This window comes from Festucalex cinctus, chromosome 11 (genome assembly GCF_051991245.1).
Source record: "Festucalex cinctus isolate MCC-2025b chromosome 11, RoL_Fcin_1.0, whole genome shotgun sequence".
Taxonomy (NCBI): Eukaryota; Metazoa; Chordata; class Actinopteri; order Syngnathiformes; family Syngnathidae; genus Festucalex; species Festucalex cinctus.
Genome location: NC_135421.1, coordinates 29,712,685 through 29,740,575, shown reverse-complemented (window position 1 = coordinate 29,740,575; position 27,891 = coordinate 29,712,685). Strand labels below are relative to the sequence as shown.

General features: G+C 42.5%; 4 protein-coding genes across 6 annotated transcripts; 3 read left to right on the top strand and 1 right to left on the bottom strand.

Annotated features, from left to right (window-relative positions):
* Nucleotides 1-462: 462 nt before the first annotated feature.
* pou3f3a (POU class 3 homeobox 3a) lies at nt 463-2,437 on the top strand. Its single transcript, XM_077537541.1, has one exon. The coding sequence runs from the start codon at nt 633-635 to the stop codon at nt 1,893-1,895; it is 1,263 nt and encodes a 420-aa protein (XP_077393667.1). The 5' UTR covers nt 463-632; the 3' UTR covers nt 1,896-2,437.
* Nucleotides 2,438-4,788: 2,351 nt separating this feature from the next.
* On the top strand, nt 4,789-9,368 carry gpr45 (G protein-coupled receptor 45). Of its 2 annotated transcripts, XM_077537542.1 has the most exons (3): nt 4,789-5,372; nt 6,591-6,676; nt 7,410-9,368. In XM_077537542.1, the coding sequence occupies exon 3, from the start codon at nt 7,490-7,492 to the stop codon at nt 8,648-8,650; it is 1,161 nt and encodes a 386-aa protein (XP_077393668.1). In that variant the 5' UTR covers nt 4,789-5,372; nt 6,591-6,676; nt 7,410-7,489; the 3' UTR covers nt 8,651-9,368. The 2 variants fall into 2 exon arrangements, with proteins under 2 accessions (XP_077393668.1, XP_077393669.1); XM_077537543.1 differs by lacking the exon at nt 6,591-6,676.
* Nucleotides 9,369-9,984: 616 nt separating this feature from the next.
* On the top strand, nt 9,985-21,481 carry c11h2orf49 (chromosome 11 C2orf49 homolog). Of its 2 annotated transcripts, none has more exons than XM_077537152.1 (4): nt 9,985-10,161; nt 10,327-10,490; nt 11,044-11,308; nt 19,591-21,481. In XM_077537152.1, exons 1-4 carry the CDS (start codon nt 10,036-10,038, stop codon nt 19,825-19,827), a joined length of 792 nt encoding a protein of 263 aa, XP_077393278.1. In that variant the 5' UTR covers nt 9,985-10,035; the 3' UTR covers nt 19,828-21,481. The 2 variants fall into 2 exon arrangements, with proteins under 2 accessions (XP_077393278.1, XP_077393279.1); XM_077537153.1 differs by lacking the exon at nt 19,591-21,481 and adding an exon at nt 12,455-12,998 and having other exon boundaries at nt 9,990-10,161.
* fhl2a (four and a half LIM domains 2a) lies at nt 14,351-19,329 on the bottom strand. Its single transcript, XM_077537151.1, has 6 exons — nt 19,218-19,329; nt 17,129-17,303; nt 15,852-16,026; nt 15,617-15,786; nt 15,336-15,522; nt 14,351-14,836 (listed from the first exon to the last, which is right to left on the bottom strand). Exons 2-6 carry the CDS (start codon nt 17,282-17,284, stop codon nt 14,685-14,687), a joined length of 840 nt encoding a protein of 279 aa, XP_077393277.1. The 5' UTR covers nt 17,285-17,303; nt 19,218-19,329; the 3' UTR covers nt 14,351-14,684.
* Nucleotides 21,482-27,891: the final 6,410 nt, after the last annotated feature.

The following is a 27,891-nucleotide window of genomic DNA, read 5'->3' as shown; positions in this document are numbered from 1 at the left end:
TTATTTTTGTGTGATATTGCAGAATCTGCAACCAATTCATTTTCTGCATTTGGACATATTATTAATGTTGTAACATCTAGTAAACTATATGTGAAATGATCAAATCTGAGCAAAGGCTGAATTTTTAATAGAATTGTGTGTATCGTCAAAACATTTCGTACTCCACTGACCAGACTGGAAAGCAAAGCCGATGCCGATGCCGATGCCGATGCCGATGCACGCGCTCCTCTCAAACTGAGCGTCCAATCAGCGACGACTCGGCGGGCTCGTTTGCACCTAATTGGCCGGCGACGGAAGAGGGAAGCTCGGCCGAGGTCCCAGTTAAACACATGTTCGCCTGCTTTGCTTCGACTCAGCGGGGAGTTTTCCACGTTATCATTTCATTTTCATCGCAATCTGACAAATCCAGAAGGGGGCGGGGCGTGGCGGGGCGGGGGGCACTTTTACGCACGGCCCAAATCGTTCACGGACTGAATAGTAAAGTGGTCTGTGGATTGTTTACGACTGGGAAACTTTGATTTCAACTGTTACTTTTGCTTTGCAGTCGTCTTTTTCCGGCTCTTGCGTTTGCCCTCAAAGGACCGTTTTGTTTTTGACGCGCGCGTCGCGCATTTGGGAGTGGATCCAGATTTATGATTTGGGGGATGGCTGCAGCCACCTCCAGCCCGTACCTTGCCAGCAGCAGGATTTTAACCGGCCCGGCCGCCCACTCGGACCGGCGAGGCGCGAGCATGCAAGCGGCCAACGGCGCGGTGACCTCGGTGGCTTCCGGCGCCTTCAAGATGGCGCAGAGTGACTTCATGCAAGGGGCCGCGATGGTGTCCAGCAACGGGGGGCACGTGCTCAGCCATGCGCACCAGTGGGTCACGTCGCTGCCCCACGCCGCGGCAGCGGCGGCCGCTGCGGCGGCGGCGGCGGCCGCCGCGGCAGCGGCCGAGGTCGGCGCCGCCTGGCCGCAGGAGACGAAGAGAAGCGGCGGCGGCGGCGGCGGCGGGAGGGAGGACCTCCACTCGGGCGCGGCGCTGCACCACCGCGGCTCCCATTTGGGGGGCCATCAGGCGCACCCGGGTGGCTGGGGGGGCTCTAGTGAGCAGCAGCAGCAGCAGCAGCAGCAGCAGAGCCTCGTTTACTCTCAACCCGCCGCCTTCACCGTCAACGGGATGCTCAGCAACCAGAGCCTCATGCACGCCGGTGCGCTGGTGCGCGGGGACTCGCCAGAGTTGGACCACCAGCACCACCACCACCAGCAGCACCACCACCACCACCACCACCATCCTCATCCTCACCAGCATCATCCTCATCATCATCCTCATCCTCAGCACCAGCAGCAATTAGAGGCGCACTCGGACGAGGACACGCCGACCTCGGACGACCTGGAGCACTTCGCCAAGCAGTTCAAGCAGCGTCGCATCAAGCTGGGCTTCACGCAAGCCGACGTGGGCTTGGCCCTGGGCACGCTCTACGGCAACGTCTTCTCGCAGACGACCATCTGCCGCTTCGAGGCGCTGCAGCTCAGCTTCAAGAACATGTGCAAGCTGAAGCCGCTGCTCAACAAGTGGCTGGAGGAGGCCGACTCGAGCAGCGGCAGCCCCGCCGCCGTCGACAAGATCGCCGCGCAGGGACGCAAGAGGAAGAAGCGCACGTCCATCGAGGTGAGCGTCAAGGGCGCGCTGGAGAGCCACTTTCTCAAGTGCCCCAAGCCGGCGGCGCAGGAGATCAACGGGCTGGCGGACGCGCTGCAGCTGGAGAAGGAGGTGGTGCGCGTCTGGTTCTGCAACCGCCGGCAGAAGGAGAAGCGCATGACGCCTCCGGGGCTGCCGCGGAGCCCGGACGACGCGTACGAGACGCCGCCGCCGACCTCCACAGACTGCAAGAGGATGTACGGCGACACGTGAGCGCCCGCCGCAGCGACCGGCTTCATTTCTTCCCGCCTTTTGTTCCAAGGTCGCCCTAGATTGGCGCGCGCAGCGCAAACGTCCGTTTTGGAAAGCAATAATCAATATCACCCCCATTGTATACGTTTCTCACAATTGTGTTTGGTGCAAGTTCAAAGAACTCATTTCATTGGTGATTTTTTCACGTTCCTTGACATGTGCAAGCCAATCAAGTGCGGATTATTGTGTGCGTATTTATTTCCCCAATTCTTTCCAGTGAAGAAATGAATTATTTAATAAATTCCACTGACATGAAGACAGCACACGTGAGTTGAACATCATTATTACGCACACACTCCATCTTCTCATCAACATAATGTCTACATCCAGCAAAAGTTGACATTATTTTCACTACAGTAGCAGTTAATGAAAGAATGCAAATCACACACTTATTGTAAATGCATATTTCCATCATCAACCCAAAACACAAATTGGTGAAAACATTTTTCATGAGCAACAGCTGAAAGGGAGTAAATAAGAAATAAATCAACTTTCTGATGATATCCTAAATAATAACAGAATTCTGCATGCAATTTGGCAAATTTGCGTGACTTTTCACCTATTTGACACTTTATGTAGCGTTAACAAAGAAGTTCAATGTACCGCATGTATGTCGTTCACATCAAGATGACTAAAGGAAAACAAGTCTCGTTTAAAGTCTTGCAGTTTTGAAGTCATACTCTCATTTTTCGGGGGTTGGTGTAAATATCACAATTTGCAATCAAATAGCTCATTAAAGTTCTATTTATCAAATCGACAATCCCATGCTGACGTCTGCCCACGTTTCCTTCACGAGGAACTTCCAGACCGCCACGACCGGAATCCAGAATCTGCCCGCCGGGCCCGAGCTGCTCCCGCAAGCTCTGCTGGACGACGACAAACGTCAAATGAAGGCGAAGGTCTCCGCCATCCGCAACTCAATCTGTCTGAAGATCTGACCAGCAATCTCCATCCTTCTGATTGGCCGTGTTTGTCTGCAAACACAAAATTGTTTCCAAACAACATGGCATCAAATTGGTCTGCAAAAAAGTAATTCTGGATGAGGTCTTTTCCCTCCATTGGATATTGTTCATTGATTAATCAACTATTTCTACGGTTATATCATAAATTGATGAAGAATGTGCAAGAACTCAATTTGAGAGAAATGTCATGTTGTGTTTTGCCAAAATGGAATAAATCATGAAATGTGACCTGAAGCATTTATTATTTAACAGGTTATTCATTTCGTCAACACTTATTTCAATATTTAAGTATTTTTATTTCAATATTTATTTACCTCTCCCAATATTTATTTGAATATTTATGAAATTATTTAAATTGTTCGGCGTCGGTGACAGCACAGTGCATTTTTCTTTGCGTACAAAGATCTGCTTAATCGATAAGAATCGGATCTTTTCTGCACGTTGATGTGTGGCTGCATTGAATTCATGCACAATCCAGCAAAGTTCGGCGCTCCCATCTGGCAGGTCAACACGCAAGCGGTTGCCAAGGTGACGGAGTGACACCAGGCAGCAGATCTTTGGCCACACGTGACGGATTGTGGCGCTGCGTGCTTCCTCACCGCGATCAACACTCACACACGCCAACTTCCAAGCGCACACACTCGTCACAACAAAGTGAAAGAAACTTACGGACGAAAAGTGGAGCTTGCTGCCACAAAGGAAGAAACAAAACCGGATGTTAATATTTCACTGGCGGTGTCACACAGAATATGCCAAAGAAACATCACGCATCCCGTTTAAACGAACACCAAGTGCTGTCAAGGCAATTTAATACGGTGCACTCTGAAAATTGCTGCGTTCAAAGTCACTCAAATTGGGTCCAAAAGGGACTCGGCCAATACGGAGTTATTTTTATCCAGCAGTTGAGGATTTCACGCAGCACATTGACAACGATTTTAATCCAACAAGGTGGAAAAACATCATGCTAAGAAATGGATTCGCAGGTTGTCGGTATAGTTGTGATTCATTGCCAGGATTGCCCAAGATGAAGAAGCAGCAACTTCTCCCTATCAGAGGTTGGAAACAACGTCGAGTCACTTGCATGGATGTTTGAAGCCCTTTTTTGTGTGTGTTTTTTTTTTGTGATAGTTAGAAATAATGTCATTCTCTAACTTGCTCTCAGAGCCCAAAGTTAATTCTTCTCACATTGCAATCGTCTTCCTGTTGATGAACAACTTCCTTGAAGTCGAACTTGTGAGCCACAAGCAGTCGCGAGTCAATACAAGAGTCAAGAGGCGGATTCAAGTTAGATGTTGTGCAAAATGTCCGAAATGTAACTCTGTGTTTTCTTTTGCACTCTCCATATTCTGATTTAAGGAGAGGAACATTTTCCACGCAGGCGGGCCGGCGTGTTTGCTTTTTAGCCCAATGATGGAGTGGCGACGTCTCGGCCCGGTGGACGTGAAGTGCGCATGCGTGCGTGCATGCGTCACATCGGTGGAGTGGAACTGAGGTGGGCACCTTCTCAACTGCCACTTTTCACTCAATTGTAAGTGGAAGTGCAGGGAAGATAATATTGCTCTCTATTATAGTCCCTATGTGCTAAATGAAAAACATTCTATACTTCACGAAACTGTCAATAATTACAGTTGATTAATGGGCTGAAAACATGCTTGGAGATGCAATTTTGTTCATCTGTCCTGTCGTCAGCGCTTTACTGCTGAACCTTGTATATGGTGCAATGCTGCCATCTATTGGGGAAAAAATATGATTGCATGTCATGAAAAATATATTTCAGTTATTATTCTGACTGTACATAACTACCATGCTCATAAAATAGTGTCAAGTGAACGATTCCAAATTTCACTATTACTGCAACAAGACTAAAATACACTTAAACTGTATAAGCTTGACTACGTTGGCATCCAAACACGCACGCAATCACAAAAACCACAACAACTTCATTGCAACTTGGTTCTGTCGGTGTGTCCATTTTGTCATGCGTGGAGGCTGATTTTGCCATGGACGGCGAAGGGAAGGCAACTTACGTTAGTAACATTTATTTTAAACGAACAACAAAAATAGGGAGCGGGCTCGACGCCACCGCGCATTACAAAAAGACCGTTGAAGGAAAAAATCCGGAGGAAAAAAAAAAAAAAAGGCAAAAGGAAAAACTACTAACACACAAAGGAAAGAAAGCGCCACCTGGTGGTGCGGTGCCACACTGCCGATTGTTACAATTTGTATGTATTTCAGTTTGGCCTTTATATGCGCTGTTTCTTTAAATCGGCGTCCGCCTGCTCGGTGTGACGTGTGCAAAGTCTGCAGGCAGGCGGCAGAATGACGATGAAATGTTCTCGTCGGCATATTTCTATTCATCGTTATTCATTTAGATTCCCGGTATGTACGTCATGGAGAGATTGTCCATCATCACTGCACTGGGCGAGAAGCGAGACCAGAATGTTGTCAGTTGGTGTTCAACTGTGAACGCTTCACGGTAGGTCTTTTTTTTTTTTTTTTTTTTTTTTAACGTTTTCTACATTTAAGTGCTATTATCTACTTTGCTCAACGCCCAGGCGAAATACTAAAAATACTATTGATAAAATTGACCAAAATAAGCACATTGTGAGCAAAACCATTGCTTGACTTCATTCCATGTAGGCACAGTTACCGGATCATATAAAACACGTTTTTAGATGACATCCTCTGATTGAATGCAATTTCGCACGTGCCTATTTTAATCTAGTGGATGATTAACAAGATATTAAGCAGACTTCTAAATGCCAAACATGCTTAGTTACTGTTCATTCCAACAAGATCAGGTGACCTTGTGCGTAAGATTAAAGTTGGCAGTAGTAGGCTGTGCAAAAGAATCGATTTGGTCGTGGAAGCACGAGAGTAGATGGGATGCTTGTTGCCATGGAGCTGCTAACCCTGTTGCCATAGCAACAGCCAGCAAAACTATGCAGTGCTCTCGGAGCGCGTTTCGTGTAAGAATGTCACCACCGCAAAGGCACTCTTTGTCATGTCGGTTTTTATCACTGTGTTTTGATGTAGTGACCTCGTGACGAAGTTGTGAATTTGACATAAAATACATAGATATGTATTCAGTTTTACACTTGCTTTGGGCATATCCGTGTTTTGATCAAGAATAATATCAATAAGCTCATGTCTATCCTCCAATCAAGTGGGATAATATTCGTACTCCATGTGTACTTGTACGTATACAATGTGTAAGAAACCAGACATCTTCTTAAATTTGCATCCAAACATTTGGTCAGTCAAATTGTATTTTGCATTTCGGACCCGCCTCCAGAGATGCGTACACGGTACAATGACACTCGCCACTCTCTTCCTGTTTGGACCACAGACATCAAGACAGTAAAGATCTTCATATAAATAATCATCAAGAATACTATTATCTGGCTATACCCACAACCTATTGATTAACTTTAGCCTTGCCATAGTCACGTTTTTCCAGGACCTGCACACTCTTACGCCAACAAGTCGCTGCACAACAACAAGTACATCTGAATAATCATTTCAGGGGACAACATCTGTATTCTAATAATCAAAAAACAACATCTAATTGTATAAAGAAAAATGGATGTGTGGAGAATATAAACTATGATCCCCAAACCCTACAATAATATCCATTTTGACACCTATTTGAAGCGAGTCTTCATTTCTAAGCGTCTCTTCGTTCCCCTCACAGATGCTGGCGCCAACCACGCTAACGGACACGTCCTGTTTGCGCTTTGCCTCCACGTCTCATCTGGATTTGATCTGATCCTGATCGAGGTGTGAGACATGACTCGTCGTGTAAGAAAAGAAAAAGAGAGTTGTTGAGCCAATTTAAGATTACAAATTGAATTGTTGATCAATGTACTAATATTGCTTAATTTGGTAACTAGATTGAATTAAGTTTAATTCATTTTGAGTTCATTAAAATTAGTGTATTTACTTTGGATTAACTTAATGCAAGTGAATATATTATCGTAAGTTTAATGAACTCATAATTAATGAAACTTAATATACAGTATTCACTTTGGATGAACTTAATTCAATTGTGTTTCTAATCTTAAATGACATGGTTCAGTGAGTCTCTGTTCACAATATGTTACAATTGCCTCCAGTTTGCAGTAGTGAGCAACATGAGGCAGGTCAAAAAACACAACTAAACAACAATTAAGAAATAATACAAGTAATTAGGTGGGTGAAACACTCTCAATTGACATTCTTAACTTAAGGCACGCAACAAACAACTGTACATCACGGAACAAATGTAAGAAAGAAGAAGTCCAGTACATCGGAACGTCTGTTGACAAGCACTTTTCAAATTTTTATAGCAAGGTTACCTCTATGCGAAAAAAGGTGTCATGTTGTTGTATGTCTTTGCTGATTGGCCGAGAGGCATCACGTGGTTCGACTGCCTCATTCGAAATGCATTTTGAACCTCCGCTTTAGTGGCGAAATCCGTTTCTTGCCTGCTCCGGCTCATCTGCCCGTTCTCTATTTTGTTGATGTGTTTCAGATGGCTTCCGAGCCGCTGCTGTGCCTTTGACAGCGATCGCACACTTGATCCACATGAGTCGTCTGCGATAAAGCGCCACCATGGCGTTTTGCAATGAAAGCCTTCTGGAAGGATGCGACTTGATGGAGCCGGACGACGTCATTCAAGCCACAGGCAGTCCCCCATCCGAAGCCGAATCTCCTCTCAGGTCGCTCACCCTGCGTATCATTCTGGCCGCCATCATGATCTTCATGATCACCATCAGTTTCCTGGGCAACTCCGTCGTGTGCCTGATCGTCTACCAGAAGCCGGCCATGCGCTCGGCCATCAACCTGCTGCTCGCCACGCTGGCCTTCACGGACATCATGCTCTCGCTCCTTTGCATCCCCTTCGCCGCCGTCACGCTGGGGAGCGCCGACTGGAGCTTGGGCTACGAATTTTGCCGCGCCTCCATCATGCTCTACTGGCTCTTTGTCTTGGAGGGCGTGTCCATACTGCTCATCATCAGCGTGGATCGCTTCCTCATCATCGTGCAACGGCAGGACAAGTTGACGCCGCACAGGGCCAAGGTTTTGATCGCAGGCTCGTGGCTGCTGAGTCTGTGCGTGTCTTTGCCGTCCATCGTGGGCTGGAGGGCGGGCACGCCGGCGATCGGGGTGGTCTGGGTGCCGCAGTGCGTGCTGGGTTACAGCCAGTCGGCGGCCGACCGCGCCTACGCCGTCCTGCTGGCGGCGGCGGTCTTCTTCGCCCCCTTTTCCGTCATGCTCTACTCGTACTTGTGCATCCTGAACACGGTGCGCCGCAACACCTTGCGCGTCCACAGCCACGCCGGCGAGCCCTCCTGCCTGCCGGCCCTCAACCAGGTCAGCAAAATGAGGCTCATCGGGCTGCAGAGACCCCCGCAGATTAAGGTGGACATGAGCTTCAAGACCCGTGCCTTCACCACCATCCTCATCCTCTTCGTGGGCTTCTCCGTGTGCTGGCTGCCGTACACGCTGGTCAGCCTGATGGCCGTCTTCAGCCGCCAGTTCTACTACAGCCCCGTTTTCTACCCGCTCAGCATAGGCACCTTGTGGCTCAGCTACCTGAAGACCGTTTTCAACCCCATCATCTACTGTTGGAGGATCCGAAAGTTCCGGGAAGCCTGCCGGGAGTTCATTCCCAAAAGCTGCCGCCTGTGCCCCAGGGTGGCGGGCCGCAGCCGGAGGAGAGTGCGACCCAGTAACGTCTACGTGTGCAGTGAGACTCAGTCGGCCGTGTGAAGGGATTCTTACATGTCGACGTTTTGTTTTTGTCTCGGATTGGATGGCCAACGTGTCAGCATCTCTCTCTCTTTTTTCCATCACTGGCGAACCGTTGTTTTGTGCATTGAGTCACGCATTGCCATTACTTTTCAGTGCAGGGAGGCCGAGGTTAATTCCTCACTCAGTGCGATTGGAAACGCTTGTGTGTCTCCATGTGTTGCCCTGAGACTGACCGCTAACCAGTCCAGGATGAAGTTTGCCGCTTAAGTTAAGTGCGGCCATTCTCCTGTTTTCTGACACGCCCACCATGCTTTACTTTGAAAGTCGTGTTAGTCGATGAAGTCTGAGGTTGGCTCTAATTTCTGGAAGGTGGAGTTTTCGTGAGTCATGCGAATCTCAGAGATCCATTTTAAAAACTTTGATTGGCAAATTAAGCTGTTCAAGAAGACACAGTTACTCAACAGTTCCACACACTTGACAATATTCTTAATGGGCAATTAATCCCAAATGTTTTTTGCCCATCCCTACTTGTGATCATTATAATGTCAGTTATGTTTTTCACAAAAAAAAGATGAAAAAAAAAAGTGATTATTGTCAAGTGACGTTCTCAGACATTTGTGCAGTAAGACAATGTCGTCTATTATGCTGTAAAAATGTACTTGGATAAATAATGATTTATCAAGAATGGAAACAGGAAAAATAAATATGATTTATAAAAGAGCAATGGTGTGATTGTGGCAAAAATACAACTTTGAGGTCATCCACTTCCTTAGTGCAAACAGTACTGAGGTCACATGATGTGAATATATTGCCATGTTGCCGGGATACGATTGACGTATCTTTGCTCCGGTTGTTCACTTCATGGAACGCTAATGAGGCAGGAGAACTTAGCAGAGTGAGGATAACTGTCAATAAACTGAAATAATGTTTTGCTTTGCGACTGTGGATATAAAGAGACACAAAAAAGACAGACACTACAAAATTGGAAGTTTGCAAATTTAGAGTAATTCATTTTACTGCCTTGCTTTGCATTATAAAAAAAAATGTTAAAGAAATGTTTTTTATATCATACATTATTTGGACACCAAAACATCCAATAAACACAGGCGGCTTAATTAATACGGGGTAATTAATAGAGCACTTGAACAACAACCACAGCTGTAACTATAATTTACCTCATCAAAGACTGAAATGGCACATCTGTCCGTTTTAAAAATCGAAAGTGACCCTGGAGCATCAAAGTTTACCCAAACTTATTTGAGAATGATTTTCTTAATTTTACAGTACTGTATTGTATTGTATTTTATTGTGTTGTATTGTGGTGTGGTGTGTTTTAGTGGCTCCAGATGGCAGTCTTGCAACCGAAACGCCCAAAGAAGAAGAAGACGACGGTGACGCACAGCATGCTGGGTAATTCAAACATGGCGACCTCCAGTGAATTAGCCGGCAAAGCCATTTACTCAGATGTGGATGTTTTACTACACCCAGAACTTCTGTCTCAGGACTTTCTCCAATTACTTTTAAATGAGGTGAGATATAAACCAAAATGGCGCATCTAGAATTTCATTTAATGAGTGCGTTCGAGCAAAGAAACTGTTGCGTTAGCATACAGTCAAATAACAGTCAAATAGCTCTGGTCATATTCGTGTTTAAAAGGTGACATGAGTTTATCAGTTTTTTTGTTTGTGGCTTAGAAAAAGGTGAGTTCCAAAGATTGCGGGAGTCGGGAGCAGCTGGTAGACCTTTTCGTACGACATGTCATCCCGCGGCCGCAGCGCACTTTGCCCAACACCCGCTGGGGAAGGAGGATGGCGAAGACTCGAGGTAGACAAACATCAGCCGGCCTGCGACCGGACAGGTGAGTTGCCAAACTCGCCCTCAAACGGCGGTCGGGATTATGGCGGAAGAGAAAGAAATTCGCAAGAAAAACGGAAGCTAATTAAAGAGGAAACTCGGAGATGGGAAAATAAAAATACAACTTAGAAATCTAGAATAAATAGAATTATCGTGATGTCAAAAATCGTATTTCTTGCCAACGTCTTCTCTCCAGACCATAAAACAAGTCAATTGAATAAGATGTGCGTAAAGCAAATCTGGGGAACAACCCAAGAAGTAGCCAAAAAGATCTTTTGTTTGTTTCAAGGGGGGTAATTTGGTGGCCTGGGAGAAGGAAGATCACTTTTGCCAGAAATGTCCATTTAGCCATCTGAAGGAATGCTCTTTGGATTGGCGATCTGAACCTCTGGACAAAATCGAAGCGGTGCAATTGCAATTTGCAAATTAGTCTCGAACATCACAACTTTTTTCTCATAATTCTACGCCTTGTTTACTACTACACCTTGTTTGATTGCAACTCGCGAGTCCCTAATACTTAATTGTACATGTCCTTTCCTGTGTGTCGTGCCTTCCAGGGACCACCTTAGTTCCTCGCGTTCCTTTTGCTGTGGCTCACCAAAAGTGAAGAAGGCAGAATTGAGCACAGCGTCGTCATCATCAGGAGCAGCTGACAGACTAAAACCGCCTCCAGCGCTAAACTTGGCCAACCCCATTCGTCGTTTATCTGGCAGTTCGTCAACATTGTCGTCGTCATCGTCAACATCAACAACATCTTCTCCTAGCCAGAAGTTTTCACGCTGCCCTGACACATCAAGCCTAAAACGGGAATCCACGTGCTCTGTAAGTTACACTATTGCTATTAGGCTGTTGATCTTTCACAATTCCACTCATATTGGACAGCTACCAGACATCAAGTGGATATCAAAAGTCTTCACACCCTTTTTCATATGCTTGTTTTTGTGCTCTAAAAAAATAAGACCAAGATGTAACTTAACGTGATCTATAGTTTGTGCAGCTCGGTGATCTTTGCACAAAATCGCTTTAGTTACCACAAATGGCTCAGTGTTTTCCAGGATTCCGATCAATGAAGAACTACGAAAAACCACACCGTTTAAATTTAGGGCGACTTTACATTAGTGCTAGCTTTCCCCCATCTTACGTTAATGGAAGCTAATTATCATCAGATGTGATCCAATGTTTTTCTCCTTGTGCTGATTAGAAATTATTGGTGGATGAAGGTTTTTTTGTGGATAAAGTTTTAAAATGATCCATCTCAGTCATGTTTCTTTTTTTTATATATATATCACAAAAAAACATTGGTTTAGGGGTGTGTATATTTTTTTGTATCCATTGTGTTTGAATTTTTGTTTTTTTTCCCCCCGAGCATGCATAGAAAAAAATAGAATAGCCTACTTTAATACAACAGAAGAAGATTGATTTATAGATGATGTTTAAAAAAAAAAAAATACATGCCAAATAAACCAGCTAGTGTTACTTAGAATGTCTTAGGTTTCTAAATTTGAATGAAATAATTGGGATTAATATGCCCAGGAAATGGCACATAACTTCAGTGTTCCAGTTTTCTTTGGCTATTTTGCATCACGTTTTGGCAAAAAGAATGCGAGATGAGCAGAAGAATATGCACAGGAAGTAAGCAGACTCATTCAAGGCTGTAAGACAGTAAAGATTTTTTACATTTCATTGATTTACATTTTATATTGTTAGTTTTATATATTACAATTAAGAATATCTTGGGGAAAAAAAGTGTGAGTAGCATTTGTGACAGTTAATCATGTTTGCCTTCATTATTTGTTAAAGAAAAGCTTTCACATTTTTAATAGCAGCTACTGTAGCTCATTTTTGCACTTGAATAACTGTTAAGACTATTAGTTAAAACATTACCTGTACACTTTCTAAAGGTTTTTATGATTGCTTCAGTTTACAGTTGTTGTTTTTTTGTTTTTTTCCCCGACTGCATCTCTTCAGGGTGTTGTGATGTCTCCAGAAGTGAAGAAAAAGATCCAGCATGTGACTTGGCCATGATGACTGAATGACAGCAAATCGACCCTTTCAACACGTAAAGTTCACAGTGATTTCATCCAATAAACTCCTTTAGAAATGTTCATTCATTGGCCAGCTCACTCGTATTGTGGGATTGCGGTGGGGCTGTTTCCAACTTGGCCCTTGAAACCGCAATGTAGCTTTTGGAAACAAACACGTGTCTGCTGTGTTAACTGAGAACTGTCCATAATATTCTATATATGTTGTAATGTTATGTGTGTTTGATGTGGTTACAGCATAATAACAAGCTAGTCAAAAGAGGACTGTAAAATCAAGGCCTTATATTTTGTTAATGCAAAATGTGATCACATTTTGAAAACAAACTCTTAATTTAAGTTGGACTTCCTAAAGCCTGCATGAGCTGTAAAAGGTTGCCACCTTTTATTGACTTTTTGAAGATCAGCGATGCCAACTTTATATTTGTACTAACATCTTTTTTTAAATCAATAAAGTGTGCCATTTCAAATGATCAACTGCGTAGTTTTTTTGTTTTTTTACTTCATGTCGATTGATCATGCCAGATGAGCATGGAATGTATGAAAGTGAGGAAGTGGAGCTACAGATGCTGACAAGTAACGATTCAGGATGGGAGTCGAAAACTGGTCCTTTTTGATTCCCACTTTCCATGAAGTACATTCTTGGCAATCATTTGTTTCCTTGTCTGACAGTCATGCTGATAAGTTCCTTCAAAAAGAAAAAATGTGCTTTGCGCAGGGCTCGGCTGCTGTGGTGAGACGGCTTCAAGTGCCTCGTTGTCAGCTGTCGTCGGGCTCGCGTTACAAAAACATTGAGAATGTTGAGAATGTTGTGGGATGCTTGCTGCTCACTCATCTGTTTCTCTTTCGCTTGTGCTTGTGGGGAGACACCCAACCCAACTATTTCTGGAGGTGGCAGTTTCAAAAAAGTGGCTTTCTATCATCTTGCAGAAGGGTCAAATGCTCTTTGTTTTTTTTGTATTTTATTTTCTTAACATTATTATTATTATTATTGCATATAGATTTAGCAGATGTAGAAATGTATCCAGTGAAAATAATCTATACTTGATGGATTAAGAGATATCAGATATCTGGCAAGAATGTTGACATTTCATTGCCTACTTAAAATAATCGCATAAAATCATTTTTTCAGGACACACAAAAATTGAACCATTTATTCATGAGGAGAGGATTTAGGCAAAACAATATAACCATTTTTGCCCAAAAAAACCCCAAAACAAAAGACTTAAGGCAATTCTTTGAAGAGGGTGACGATATAGAAGCTCGTTTTAGTTCTCAGGCTCATCATTTGAAGTTGTGCCAATTGGGCTGAAAAACACAATATTCCATTTTAGCTTTTTGATCTCTTGACATAGTTTGGCAAGTGAAATGGTTCCACACAGCACAACTTCTCTAGAATTTTCCAGTAACACCAAAAAGTTCCAAGTCACTTAAAAAAATAATAATAGTTGTTTGAGGAATTGGAAAACTTACCGTGTAGTCCTCACTCCATCGCAAAAACCGAGCGCTGCGCCTGGCCGTCATTGGGACAAAAATTGTTTTTGTTATTTGCATGAGATTGACCCACAACTCACCCTAAAATTGAGTCATTTCAACCAAAATGTACTTCTTTTTTTTTTGTAGCTTTTGTTTTGACCGGGAACTGGGTACTGATGTAAAAATCAATCAATCAATAAAACATGGATGGAAGATTGACACTAAAGATGAATGTGGATGAAGACAAGGCAGCATGGTCAGAGTTGTTTGGTTGTGGGTTTGAATCTCAGCTCTCGCCCAACACTTTTGCTGCCCAGAATTGCCCAAAATGAATGATATAACCATGATATAACCATATTAACACTTTATTTTGGATCATTCTTCAGTCGGTAAACCTGACTCCATGCACATCTACATTTGACACAAGTCAATAACACCAAGTGTACAGAGGCTAATAATCCATGCACGACACAGGGATTAGTAAAGTTAGAAACGTGCAGTGTTAATCTGAATTCATATCGATTCTACACAATACTTCATATTTGCAAACATGTCGTCTACATTCATGCAAGTAGTAATTCTGTTAGCAATATTCATCCGTTCTAGTCAAATAGTAGCTATGCCGTACAAGAATGTACATTAGAAAGGAGTATGTATTTCTGTATTTCTGTTTGCGGCGGCCTTCAGATGTCTTTGCCGCACTCGGGGCACAGGATGTCGTCGCGCTCGGTCAGGAAGCCGCGGCCCACCAGGGACACGGCGCACTTCTTACAGTTGAAGCAGTCGTTGTGCCACTGGCGCTCCTCGAAGGAAATGTACTTGCTGCCTCCGAGGCCTGAACACAAGTTGGAGTTATATAGATATTCAAATGTGTCTATATCTGATTCCGATTGCGGGCTTTATATGACAACATTTTCACTGTCAGCTTTTGCTCTTTTCCGGAGGTGGCATGGCTCAGTGGTAGAGTGGGTTCGATCCCATGCCATTGTGACCATGTTGAAGTATCCTTGAGCAAGATACCGAACGCCCGTTTCCATTTGCTCCTGATGCTGCGTCATCAATAGGCGAATGAGAATGGAAAGCAGTTTCAATTTGAAAAAAGGAACAAAGAAAGAAAAGAAAGGTGGAAAGTACCATTTTTCCGGAATACAAACAATCAGCTTTTGACTGCATTTCCCCCCCCCAAAAAATGTAACGATATTAAAACAAAAGTTATTTTATTTAGTAGGATTGACAGTCTATTGAATTAGAAATATTGGAATGATTTCCTATGAGGATCACAACAACAACAACAACAAAGCTGCCGAAGGGATGTATTGAAGTTGTTTGATTACCGCTGATGGGGGTGGTGCAGGAAGCGCACTTCTTGGCGTAGAGGTTGCAGAAGCAGTTGAGGCAGTAGGCAAAGTCGTCTCTGGAGGTGAACCTCTGGCCAGACAGCTGCTGCTTGCAGCTAGTGCACAGGAAGCAGTCCTTGTGCCAAGGCTGGTCACGGTAGGTCACGCCGCCGGTGGTGATGGGCTGAGATCAAGCAACAACACGTCGTCATTGCCGCCGCCGCCGCCGCGTTATTTGAGGAGAAACGTTCGCAGCCGCCATCTTGCGGCCGCCCTACCTTCTTGCAGTGCACGCACTGCATGGCGAACTGCTTCTCGTAGCAGGGCACGCAGAAGTTGTGGTTGTCCTTGGGGATGAAGCTCTTGGTGCCGATGGGCTGCTGGCATCGCTGGCAGGTGAAGCAGGTCTCGTGCCAGCTGTTGCCCTTGTGCTCCATCTTCCTGGAGCCTTGACGGCAACAACACGGTGAGAAGAAGAACCTCCCTCCATAATAGTTTCATTTGCTTGCCCACCAGGCATGATGGTTTTCTTGCACTCGTGGCACTTGGACGAGTATTCGTTGGAGTAGCACTCGGTGCACAGCAGCTGCTCGTCTTTGGTGGAGAAGGGTTTGTCCACCAGGGAGCGCTTGCACTGGAAGCACTTGAAGCAGTCCTCATGCCAGTGGCGGTCCTTGTAAGACAGATCCTGCCGGGACAGGGACGATTGCATGTGGGTGCGAATTGATTGGGGACTGAGCTCGAGGAACGGGGGTGCAGTACCCCGCCAGGTCCAACAGATGGAGCTGCTTATCATAGTACAGACTTCAGTTGCGGAGTTAATATGTAGAAATAGCATTCACCCGTTCCTTTGTGAATTGACGAGCTTGGCGTGGCTGGTAGATGCCATTTTGTTTTTTGTTTTTTTTAAATTGACAGTCGTGTGCTCTATGAACTCTGCCTAGCAACAAGTGTCTGTGTGTTATGTTGATCTACATGATCGAATTTGTGAGGAGTGAAGAGAAATTAGAATAAATCTGTGATTCCGTTAACAAGGCTAAAGTTAGCTTAGCAAATTTTTGTTTTTTGTTTTTTTTTTACTTGAAAACTGTTTATTGAACACAAAGAATACATTTTGTTCATATTTGAGCAAATAAGTGAAATGTCTACATATTTAATATTACAACATTTGTCCATTACAATACTTGCTGTCATTAAAAAAAAATGTAATTATGATAATTTGATGTAAATTTTTTCCCATTTTTGTTCAGCACAGGTCAGGATACAAATAATTTGCCCTTGCATTTTCAAAAAAAATTACTTAGCATGCCATAAAATATGTGGAGCATATATTGGACAATTGATTTAAATTTCTGAAGTTCGTTTTTTTTTTTTAAACTGATGACTGCTCTGTTTTTACCATCATTGCTCAGGATGGGTGACTACCGAAAGCAGGTATCGGTGCCGATACCAACCTTATTTGAAGGTATCACCGTACTTGTGACGGCGGCCAAATTTATGATCAGGAACTAGAAATTAGAAGAATGCAAAATTGACATAACATTTCATGCAATTTTTTTCTTGGGAGATAGGCCTTTCTTTAAAATTGTTGCATTGTTTTATCAGTGTCTGACTACTCGAGTTGAGTACTCGTACTGGTGTTGGTCTGAAAAAAGTGCTATCAAACATCCCTAATCATGAGCATTTTTTCAGTGAAATCACCGCGTTCATTTTGCCGTTCTGAAGTTAAACTTGTACAAATGACTTTGAATGTTTGCCCGTGTTTCCATTTTGCGTGCGCGCTGGCTCACCCTGGTGTTGCAGCCGATGGGCTTCTTGCAGTCCTCGCAGGTGTTGGAGTAGAGGCTCTCGTAACATTTCACGCAGTAGGGATTCTCCTCCCGCAGGACGTACTTCTTCCCAAACAGGGATTCCTTGCAGTAGTGGCAGTCGTAGCGCTCGGTCATTTTCACCCACGAGCGATCACTTCACACGATTGTCAAGAAAGACACACGCACGGACGAGTGTGAAAGGTCGTCTATTGTTACTGTGTCTGCTTTTCCACATTTCCAAGTTCTCAATGTTTGCTCCATCTCTCAGCAGGCTCTTATTTTGTTCTGGCTCCAAACAAGGAAGTTATAAATAAGCCCTATCAGTCTACTTGGGGCGTGAGAGGGGGAGGGGGTGCGCACATCCACGCGCGCACGCAACTTCTGCATGCCAACGTTGACCCTGCTACTGTATGCATCCATCAGCTAACCTCCAGCTGTCAGCACTACAGTATCTCTTGTCACGGCGTGTAGAAGTGGCTTGAATGGCACTTGGAAAAATGGCCACTCGCTTCCACAGCCGTTTGCATAGTAAACCCAACCCAGTTCCTCCACCTGTCTCCAAATGTATACATACGTGGCAAGGCTTGGAGTGCTTTGTTTTTCTCCTTAAATAATGTTAGATACCAAGTAATTGTGGCTAGATGTTTTTAGAATTGTGCAAATGCCATCCAGGGTTGTGGTTTTTCCTTCACCTGCTTTTACCTCCAGCCCATCTCTCCATTGGCCTTAGAAAATAACTGGCCAACTCTTCTGCACTGTCTACGGTCCGTTCTTGATACAGTTTGTCCCACCCAAAATCTTTGATAGCTGAGCAGCTTCAGCTTTGCGTTGGCCCCGCCCACATTCGCTCATTGTCTGTCGCTGCCCACCATGACTCACCTAGCTTACATAAGGATTTATCTGACGCCTAAAAATAAAAACAGCTAATCTGAAGTGCCACAAATACAATCGGTCGGACATGCCGGCAGCTGTTTCGCAGACATTTGATGGTGGAGAAGCTAAAGCCGGTGAGATGATGACGCATCAAGTGGGTCCTGAAGGTTTACCCATGCAAAGCCCACCACAACTGTTCTGAAGGCTTGCACGCGAGGGCTGGGAATCACAGGAGGATTTAGCGGAATAGTTTTCTCATGCTAACGATTGCGAATTTGAATAGATTTGGGGAAAGCATGTACAACAAGTTATTGCCCATATAGTAACCTGATGATCTTGCAAGATTTTGCAAATAATAATGAGAATATGATAATGATGACTGCATTCACGTGGTTATCGATATATTGGAGCAAAAGACATCAACAGTGGATCCAAAAATAAATTTGTCTCTGACCAAAGTACCGTGCAACCTGATGCCCATACAGTAATGTGATATGATATTATTGTCATATTTTTACAATGGTGGTTTTGAAATAATTGTAAATATATATATATATATATATATATATCACAATATATGTTTATCTCACAATGTTACTATAAAAATGTTCATACCGAAACTCACTTGCCAACTATATTGGTGATAGTAAGATATGAGATTGTTTTGCTTCAGGATATTACAATGAAAAAGTACTCTCAATACCCATGTTTGCCAGCATTAGTATCAATATCTAATCTTGGGGTATCGTTACCATATCGGGAGCGGAAACAATGCGTTACATCTCAATATTGATATTTTTCATCCCCTGCTATTTTTCTTGAATAGATTTTGGCCCTCTTTCCTTCGCATTTACATTTCAAGGATGCCGAAAATATGAAAATGCGCAGTCACCATTTGCTGCATCGCTTTCATCTCCAGCCTCATCGAAAGGACTCAATCAAGTGGATGCCTTGAACGCGTCTATGAGATCAGACATGATCTGTGCTCGCCAAAGTAAAGCCTGATGCCTTCAGGGGTGAAAATGTCGAAATTGAAAGGTGAAAAGTGGCCTCTGGGATGAGTTTAGGATGATAAGGATTAAAGAGGTTGCTGGCCAAAGGCCTGACGGCGGTGAAAAGGTGAAGAGAGCGTGGAAGTGGGATGGAAGGATGGATGGGGGGGAAGATGAGCGGATGATGCATAGATCGGTCTTACCTTCCCGTATGAAGAGTTTGTGCCTGTGCGGAGTCTGGATCAGACTGAGGCAAGACTCCCTGGGAGATGGCTAGTCAATTGCATTACTCCACCCATGAGGGGCTAATTGAAAATGGGGGAGGCACAATATTCAGAGTGGGTTGGCAGTTGTTGTTTTTTTTCTTTTTTTCTACATCTATAAATAAAGCAGCGCTTCTCAGAGATAGCCCCGAGGCCCCCATTCACTCCCTGAGTCAACCATGTGGCCTTTTACGGTCACTCAGGCAGGTTACATTCACCGTCACAATGCGCCTTTTATTCTGACCAATTATTGCAAAATCTTTTAATCTAATATTTGTGTTTTCCTCCCCTACTTTTCCACTCTTGTTCCCAGGAAATGATGGCAATGATCTCACATGTCGGGGGTATCCAACACAAAGACGAACACAAACACACAAATTGCAAATTGTTATGCAACGTGGCATTATTTGTCGCATGGAACAGGACACCAACCCAAGAGGATCGTCGTCCCCCACTCGTGTGTCTCATCTGTCTCTACCTCCACTCACTGGGGAAGACGTACACAATCCCAAAGCGCCAACGCGTCGGATATTGTATCCGGGCCTGTTGATGACAGACACACACATGCTCGCGCTATTTTCTTCCACCTCTCACACACACATGCGCGTGCACAGTGCGCACACACTCCAGTGAGTTCTTTGAGCCAAAGCTTCTCGCTTCTCGCTTCTCGCTTCTCGCTTCTCGCTTCTCGCTTCTCGCTTCTCGCTTCTCGCTTCTCGCTCTCTCTCAGGTTTTCCTGACCTGATGCTCTCTGGATTCTCTCCAGTGAGAAACACGTCAGCGGTGCTCTATTTGTGGTGCGCCACGGAGAGAGACAAAAAGGAAAAAGGGGCTCTTTACAGTTGAATGTGTTCATCTGACGTATTCACATGTCTGAACAGCTCGACAGCTTGCTTAGATTCAATGCTGCAATGTTCAATGCTATGTGTACAATCGTTATTCAACAAATGTATCACAACATTCTGTGAGTTTAATACATTAAAAAAAATGCATATTTCAAGAAATAAAGAGCAGAAAATAGGTTATTTTTTTAGATTAAGATTGGAATATTAGTAGGATCAATTTGTCATGTCATGAGAATGAAATTGTTTATTTTATTGAGAAATGTCATTAAAGTGTCAATACATAGAAATAGTTGCCCCCCATAATTTTATTTATTTACATTTGTGTTTAAAAGTCATTTTCTACAGGGACAACTACTGTTTAGTGTCTGTCATCAAAGTGCAATATAAGTTTTCGCCAGTAGATGGTGCTTAGAAGCTTGCGTATCAGCAGTGTATGACTGACTGCCGTCGAGGAAGACGAGTCAGTCGAGGACGACGCATGACATGGTCGCGCACCGCGAACACTGTTTAACTGGTGTATTATTGTGCTTTGACAGGTAAGATATTTCCGAAGTAAAATGTAAACGATAGACAATGGTGGAAAATGATTAGAAGTGTTTGAGAATGTCACATGTTGAGCTAGAGTGCAGATGTACATGTTTAGGAGCTTGTAGAAGTCAGCCGCGTACGATGTATGCTTGTAATGGCGGACACAAAGTCCGACGCGAACGCCGAAATGAACACGATGTCCGCGTGTGTTGATATGAGAGAAGTTATTGTAACTACTGCTCAGAAATTCGATGATGATGTGAAGAGTGACCGTCACCAATGTTAAGCACTATGTGTCTTGTAATGAGACACTAGTGTTACTTGTATGAGTGAGCTAAGCTAAGCTAATTGTAGTTATGCTCGAGTGTGCTAAGGACCACACGTGTTCATTTGTATTGGCGTGAATTCATTCATTACTCAGTGATGGACGCCGTAACTGTCTACATTTTGTGTTTTGTATTAAGAGGAAATATATATATATTTTCTTGTCAACAATAGAAAATATAGTTGGGCATTAATAGTTAAGAGACCAGTATAATAGTAATAGATAGTGAATTAGAACAGGGTTTAAAGCCACTGATAAATGTTATTCCAGTATTTGTTTTAGAGTAAAATGCATATAGTGATTTCTTGAAAAAGAAACCCTTCTGTATGTGAATTTAACTGTGTACTGGTAGCTATATGATTGTCATAAGCTGCATTAGAAGTGTTTTCAAGCTATGTCGAGGAAGACGAGTCAGTAGAGGATGACGCATGGTCGCGCACCGCGAACACTGTTTAACTGGTGTATTATTGTGCTTTGACAGGCTACAGTGGAGAAAATAAAGAATGTAAATATGTTGCACGGCAGATGACTTGGCCCATCATTCTCGTCTGTGGAACAAAAAACTATTATAAGGAAAATGCCGTTGAAAATAAGTTGTAATAAATGCTCCTGATTTCATAATAAAGTCTTAATTTTAGGATAATAAAGTCACATCAAGTAAAAGAGTACTTGTTTTATAAATGAAACAAAAGTCGTTTTTCTTTCTGTTTCACAACATTCCTTTCGAAAACATAATTTGGGCGTACAAAACACATTATAAATCAAATAAATCATCTTATACAGGTGCCATAGGGCCAAAGGTTGTAATGTTGTGAGAAGTATTTGCAAAATAAATATTATTATGAATGTTAAGTCATTTATGAAGAATCAAATGGTAATGTATGTAAGAAGTAGATGAAGCAATTTTATTAGAATAAAGATGGAATTTCCCCATAAATCAAAATTGTACTTATATGGGAATTTACAAGATGTGTTGGATTTTTTTTTATATATATATATATATATATTAATTATATCATATTTGAAAAGCAATGAATGAATCAATACGTTTTATGAGATCAAATTTGAACTGCAAATACGGTCTGATCATTTTCATGAGATGTACAGAATGTACACAAGTCAATAACCTGACAAATATATTATAAAAGCTTCACCGTAATCTTCTCTCAATGCTAAATGAAAGCAAAATACGATATGAGTTGATGCATCGTAAAACCTCTGAATTGCACTCAACAGTGGAGAGTCAAACAGACAACAGGATGTCGTGTCCTTTGACTCCATTTGGCTTAATTGAAGGCAGATGACACGTAGTTGAACATGACTAGTAATAGATTGGATTACTCCGGCTGTCACAGACATGCGACATATTTTGCATACTGTATGTCTTTGTTAAACAGGATAATCACGAGATATTTTGATGATTGAAAGTATTGAGACAAACTCAAAAACAAAAAACAGAAATCCTCTAGTACTGCATCATGTCATGTAAATACGAGCAAACATGACAAATGAAAACAGAGGCCACATCAAATCATTTCTAATCTTTTCATTTTTACAGTTGGAATGTAGCAGGAGTCTCGTCATAATCAAACAAGAATACATTTTTTAAAAAGTCATGTGAAAATGTAGCAATTTCAGGAGAAATGTCCTCTGGAAGATGCTTTGGAATTATTATTCGAAAAAAAAAGTTGTAATATTCGTATTTTGGTATATAAACTTACATTTTCTTTCAAATGATCTCGATTTTGTACATCTTATGTATCAAATGTATTAGTGGTGTCAAACATTCCTAATCCAGTATACATGTCAGCCTCGTCGTTGGCGACAAATAAACAAATAAGCTTGCCAACAGACATTGACGCCAAAAGAAAAAGAAAGTAACCAGACTCCAAAGAAGAAGGCCAGTCCAGGTGTGAGAGTGGGTTGCGGGGCCAATGACCACCGTGATTGGCCAATGTATAAAAAGAGGCGGGTCTTGGGGCGAGCACGCCAATGGACAGTTTTCACGTAGCTTTGGTCAACAATGAATAAATAGTACGTAGATTCCCAAAAACCTTTTTGTGCACGAGGAGACAAATCTTCACGTGTCCGACTGACGGACTGAGGAAATGCGTGAAAAAAAGGAAATTCTGTTTTCGGGATGAGTTGCTACGTATTATCAGTGAAACAAGAAAAAAAGGGTGGAAACAATGTGCAGTAAGACTGTTTACATGCTTCGGTGCTGCTAATTTAGTGAGCAACAGAGTTCAAATTGGCTCAGCTGTAAGCTACGTAGGTGTGTGACCAAAACCAAACGGGACATTATATGGACAAAGTCTTGCAGAAAAGTCCGAAAAGATTTCATTTTCTATCCTGGGACGGTGTCCCATTACTTTTGTCCATCTGACCCATAGTGACTCCCCCGCTTGGTGTCCAAATCAGCTGTGCAGTCCAAGGGATAAAAGTGCAGCTGTCTCGTGATTCTTCAGCTTGCCGCGTCCTTGCGCTGCCAACATAGGAGGCCGCGTGGAAAGGTCAGGAAAGACGGACCCCGTTGTCGCTTTTGGACTCTTGATCATTAGAACGCCGGATAGCAATTGCACTGGAATTCCTGCAACTCATCAGAGAGCCAATGCGAGCATCCTGGAAAATGGATCCCCAAAACCCACTTGAGCACCAGAACGCTCTCTCAAAGGGAAATTGTATCTGATGGAGAGGACGGAATCATTTGAAGCTTCTTCTCATGGGACAAGAGAACAGCTTAGTGACTGGAGCAAGAATGGCGTCCATGGTGTCCATTTTTGCGCCTACTTGGCACAAAAGGTGCTAAATAAGTAGCCAATAGCCCAATATTTGTTCTAATCAAAATCAATTCAAATGGACTTATTGGGACGACAGTGGCTTTATTATTTAATGCAATTAAGATCAGCACCAATTCCCTTATGAATGTCATAAGACTGAGATGGAAGCCAGATGACGTCAGTAAGCGTCCTTTATCAAGGCAACAAACAAAAGTCCAATGACTGGCGCCAAATCTCTGCTTCAAGGGGCGCAAAATATATTTTAGACTCAAATATTTCCAATTAGAAAACATGACATCTTTACAGTAAAAGTACCTGAATGATAGGGGTGTTAAAAAAAATCAATTCAGCGATATATCGCGATACTATATCGAGCGATTCTCGAATCGATTCAATAGGCGACTGAATCGATTTTTTTTTTTTTTTTTTTTAAAGAGCTCAGAATTGTTCATTCGGTAGTCTTACCGATTCAACGTCTTATCATTATTGCCTTTTTTTTTTTTTTAGTATTTTCGAAATTTGAATGAAAAAAAATCGCAACAATCGACTTATAAATTTGTATCGGGATTAATCGGTATCGAATCGAATCGTGACCTGTGAATCGTGATACGAATCGAATCGTCAGGTACTAGGCAATTCACATCCCTACTTAATGATGTTATAAACACTTTGTATATTATTATACTTGTATAGCCATATCTTCAAAACAATCATCCTAATGAACTGCAGTAAACCCCTGCAAATATACAGTTTAGCATTTTCTTAATCATCTTCCGTTATTCATTGAAAAACTCATTTGCTTTGTTTGTGCTTGGGCCAGAGCAAGAACATTAGAATTAGGGAGAGTTGTAGGCCGGCTCGGGAATAGCGAAAATCTGCATAGAATTGACGGTCATTGAAATGATTAATTCCAACCCGCAAATTCGTTAAAAAAAAAAACGCTGATTAAAACATTCAATATATGTTTTCCATGAGTAGAAAATGGGCAAAGAAATGTTTACTATAGAGTATTTGACTTTTTTTTTTTTTTTTGTTGTAAATTTGAAAATGATTGCTGAAACTGACTGACTACTATGTAGCCCTGAGTTTTTCAGCAGTTTTCCTGATATTTTTTGGGGCGTGGCTAAAATGAAGACCAGTGATGGACTTTGGTTACGGCATGGTACCGCCCTCCCCAACTGCCGTATTTAACGACATATTTGTACACCTCGTTTGCATCAGTGGTTAACCGGCGCAATTGTGACATGCAGTTAGCTAGCTAACTATGCCTACACTGCATGTTTCCTTCAGCTAGTCCTCTTGCATGGAGCTTTAGAACGCCTCATTGTATGCCATGAGTATGCGTACTAGTTCACATAGAGATGGGCAGAAGCGTGAGGGAAAATAAGACATAAATAAATAAGTCGGACGTGACAGCTAGCATGTGACGATTTACAGTGAGTGGTTTTTTTTTTAATGTGTTTATTTGTGTTGATTTGGCAGGGGCGGGTGTAAATACTCATCAAGTTTCTTTGATTGATATCTGATCTACTGCACTCACATGAGCACATATCCGATTCGGAAGAGGCCGAGGCCCAGTTCCGATCTGAAGGTTGCATTAGTTTTTCGTTTGTTTGTTTGTTTTCTGATTCATGCTGCCACTCAAATATTGTTCTGCTTGAGATTAAACATCTGGATTGTGTCACTTCAAGCATGTAGTATAAATCCAGCCATAATCACAAATCACAATCACCATATAGCACTTCTCCAGTCAACCTGCGGCTAGTGCTAACAGCTAACAATGGCTTCACATGATGTTAATTTGGAACTATGAAGAAATCATAATACATAGACCAATATATATACTTCATAAAATTGATGTGTGAAAAGTTGCTATTTATTTTTCAATTTTATTGCATGAGGGGAGTATAATGAAATTTAATAAGAAATAAATGTCGTGTTTGGTCTCACATGCCCTTTAATGACGCTGTAATTGTTTAACAGAGGCAATTGACAGCCATTGATTGTCTTGCATGTGAGAGGGTGAGCGTGATTGGCTTCTTCCTTTTGACTGCACGCTGGACATGTCGGATTAGTTTTCTGCTGCTTGAATACAAAATTCTTCATGTGGATACGAGAGATGAAGATATTATTCATAAGGTTTATCAGAGAAAACAACTGATAAATAAGATCTGATTGAACAGTGTCTAATTCTTTGTTTGGAGGGTGGGTGTCAAATTTTGTAGTTATTCAAGTTTTGAAAATAAGTTACCTGCTAATTAATTTAGCATTTTAGCATTTTTTATTTTTTATTTTTTTAAAGTGATTGGATTCAGAATTTTCCAGCCTTAAATTAGAGACACCCTCCCGTCTAATGACTGTGAGCAGAATTGGGAACACTGTCCAAACAATCTAATTAAGGCCAGCTGTTCTGAACAAGTTGCTCATTTTTGCTATATTTCCAAAATATTTGATGGGAATTTGAATACGATTTTTTCGTGAAACCGGAGCAAACGCTTTGAAGCCGAGCATATTTCTCAGATTAGCATCGTGATTTGACACCTCATGTTGAGTCCAGTATTGACCAAGGTTAGTTTTTGCAGTTTGCGCTCGCCGCCATGGAGGTGATGAGGGTCTATATATGACTTGGCAAATCCGCACACATTTAAACCGGTGTTGGGTTTCCAGGCAGCCAAATCCCTGAAAAGATTAGTGGGATGTTTCAACCCAGGCAGCCTCTTTATTTAGAAAATCTCTTTTCTTTGTTGTGTTTTGTTGGTGCAAGAGCGGCAGACAAGTCAACCTGACACTCACCTTGTCGAAACACGCAGCGAAAAGCTTGTGCTCACCTTGTGCGTGGTTTATGTGCAAAGTAACATATTTCTTTGCTACTCACAGAACATTGAAAGCACGTACAATTTTTCACTTACATCACGAGCAGGTTGAAGTCAGTCCCAAATAAAATGAGAGGATGAGGAGATGATTTTATTTTTCATAGAGTGCAGTAGTGAATTGTATCAGTTCTTCTTCTCTCTCCTTGAGAGCTTTGAACCGAGTGTCTTCTCTCCTTTTTGTGTCGTGTTTAATAAATGTAAACCTGACAATAACTTGGGCAATTATGGTATGCTATTAAGGACACCGGTTCTACCACACCAACTTTTGGCACCCTTTTTTTCTCCCCGGGTAATTGACACAATGATATGGTACCTGGTTCAGATTTTTCCACTGCCAAAAATGGCAAAAGGTCCAAAATAACCAATTCGTAGCATTTCACTTTTACCACTTTTCTGTTGTTGCGAGCTACACTGATGTTGTACCGAGTTAATAGATTGGCATTTCCACTGCCAAACCTTGTTAGACGTACAAAATAGCTAATCTGCTGGTTATAAAGCACATTGGTGTAGTACTAGGGTAGAGCTAGGCACCCTGCGGTCATTTTCTGTTGATGCTTCACTGTTAATCTTTTCTAAATTCAGTGACTGAGTGAAAGACACTCGCTTGTCTTGCCAACAACCGGAGGGAGCCCTCTGTTCCTGGGTGTGTTTATCTGGCTAACTCTGCCCGTTGCATGGCAATAGCAGCTGCCAATTACCAGGCCTCGAGTGTCCAAAGGCAGAATCGGGAATTGAAACTCTAAAGTGGTTCAATTGTGAAAATACTGCAGGGTTTGCTCCAAACTACACTACAGTATAAATCATATGTTAACGGACTTTCAATAACGGCTCTTTTCTGTGACATGAGCGAGAAAAACACATTTGGGTAAGATAAGCTCGTTGGCAAGCAAACATTACATTTGCTGCTTCAGTTTCAGTCTAAATATACAGTATATGGTGTTACATGCCCACTGCCACTGTTTCAGTTTCCGCAGATGCCTGCGCTCAGAGTCCAATGACAGTCTTTCCTCCTATTTCCTATATTTCAAAGCAAACATTTAGTTACAAGTTGCATTTGTGCTGATCTGATTACGAGAAGGCGTTTGTCTTGTTCATACATTTTTCATACACATAGCTTGAAGGTCCGGCATCATCAAACTAGTCAAATTTGAAGTGTACTGTATACTGACAAACACCAGACTTCCATCCAACCATTTTCTGCAGCACTTTTTGTTGTTGTGGGTGAGCTGGAGCCTATCCCAGCTGACATTGGGTGAGAGGTTA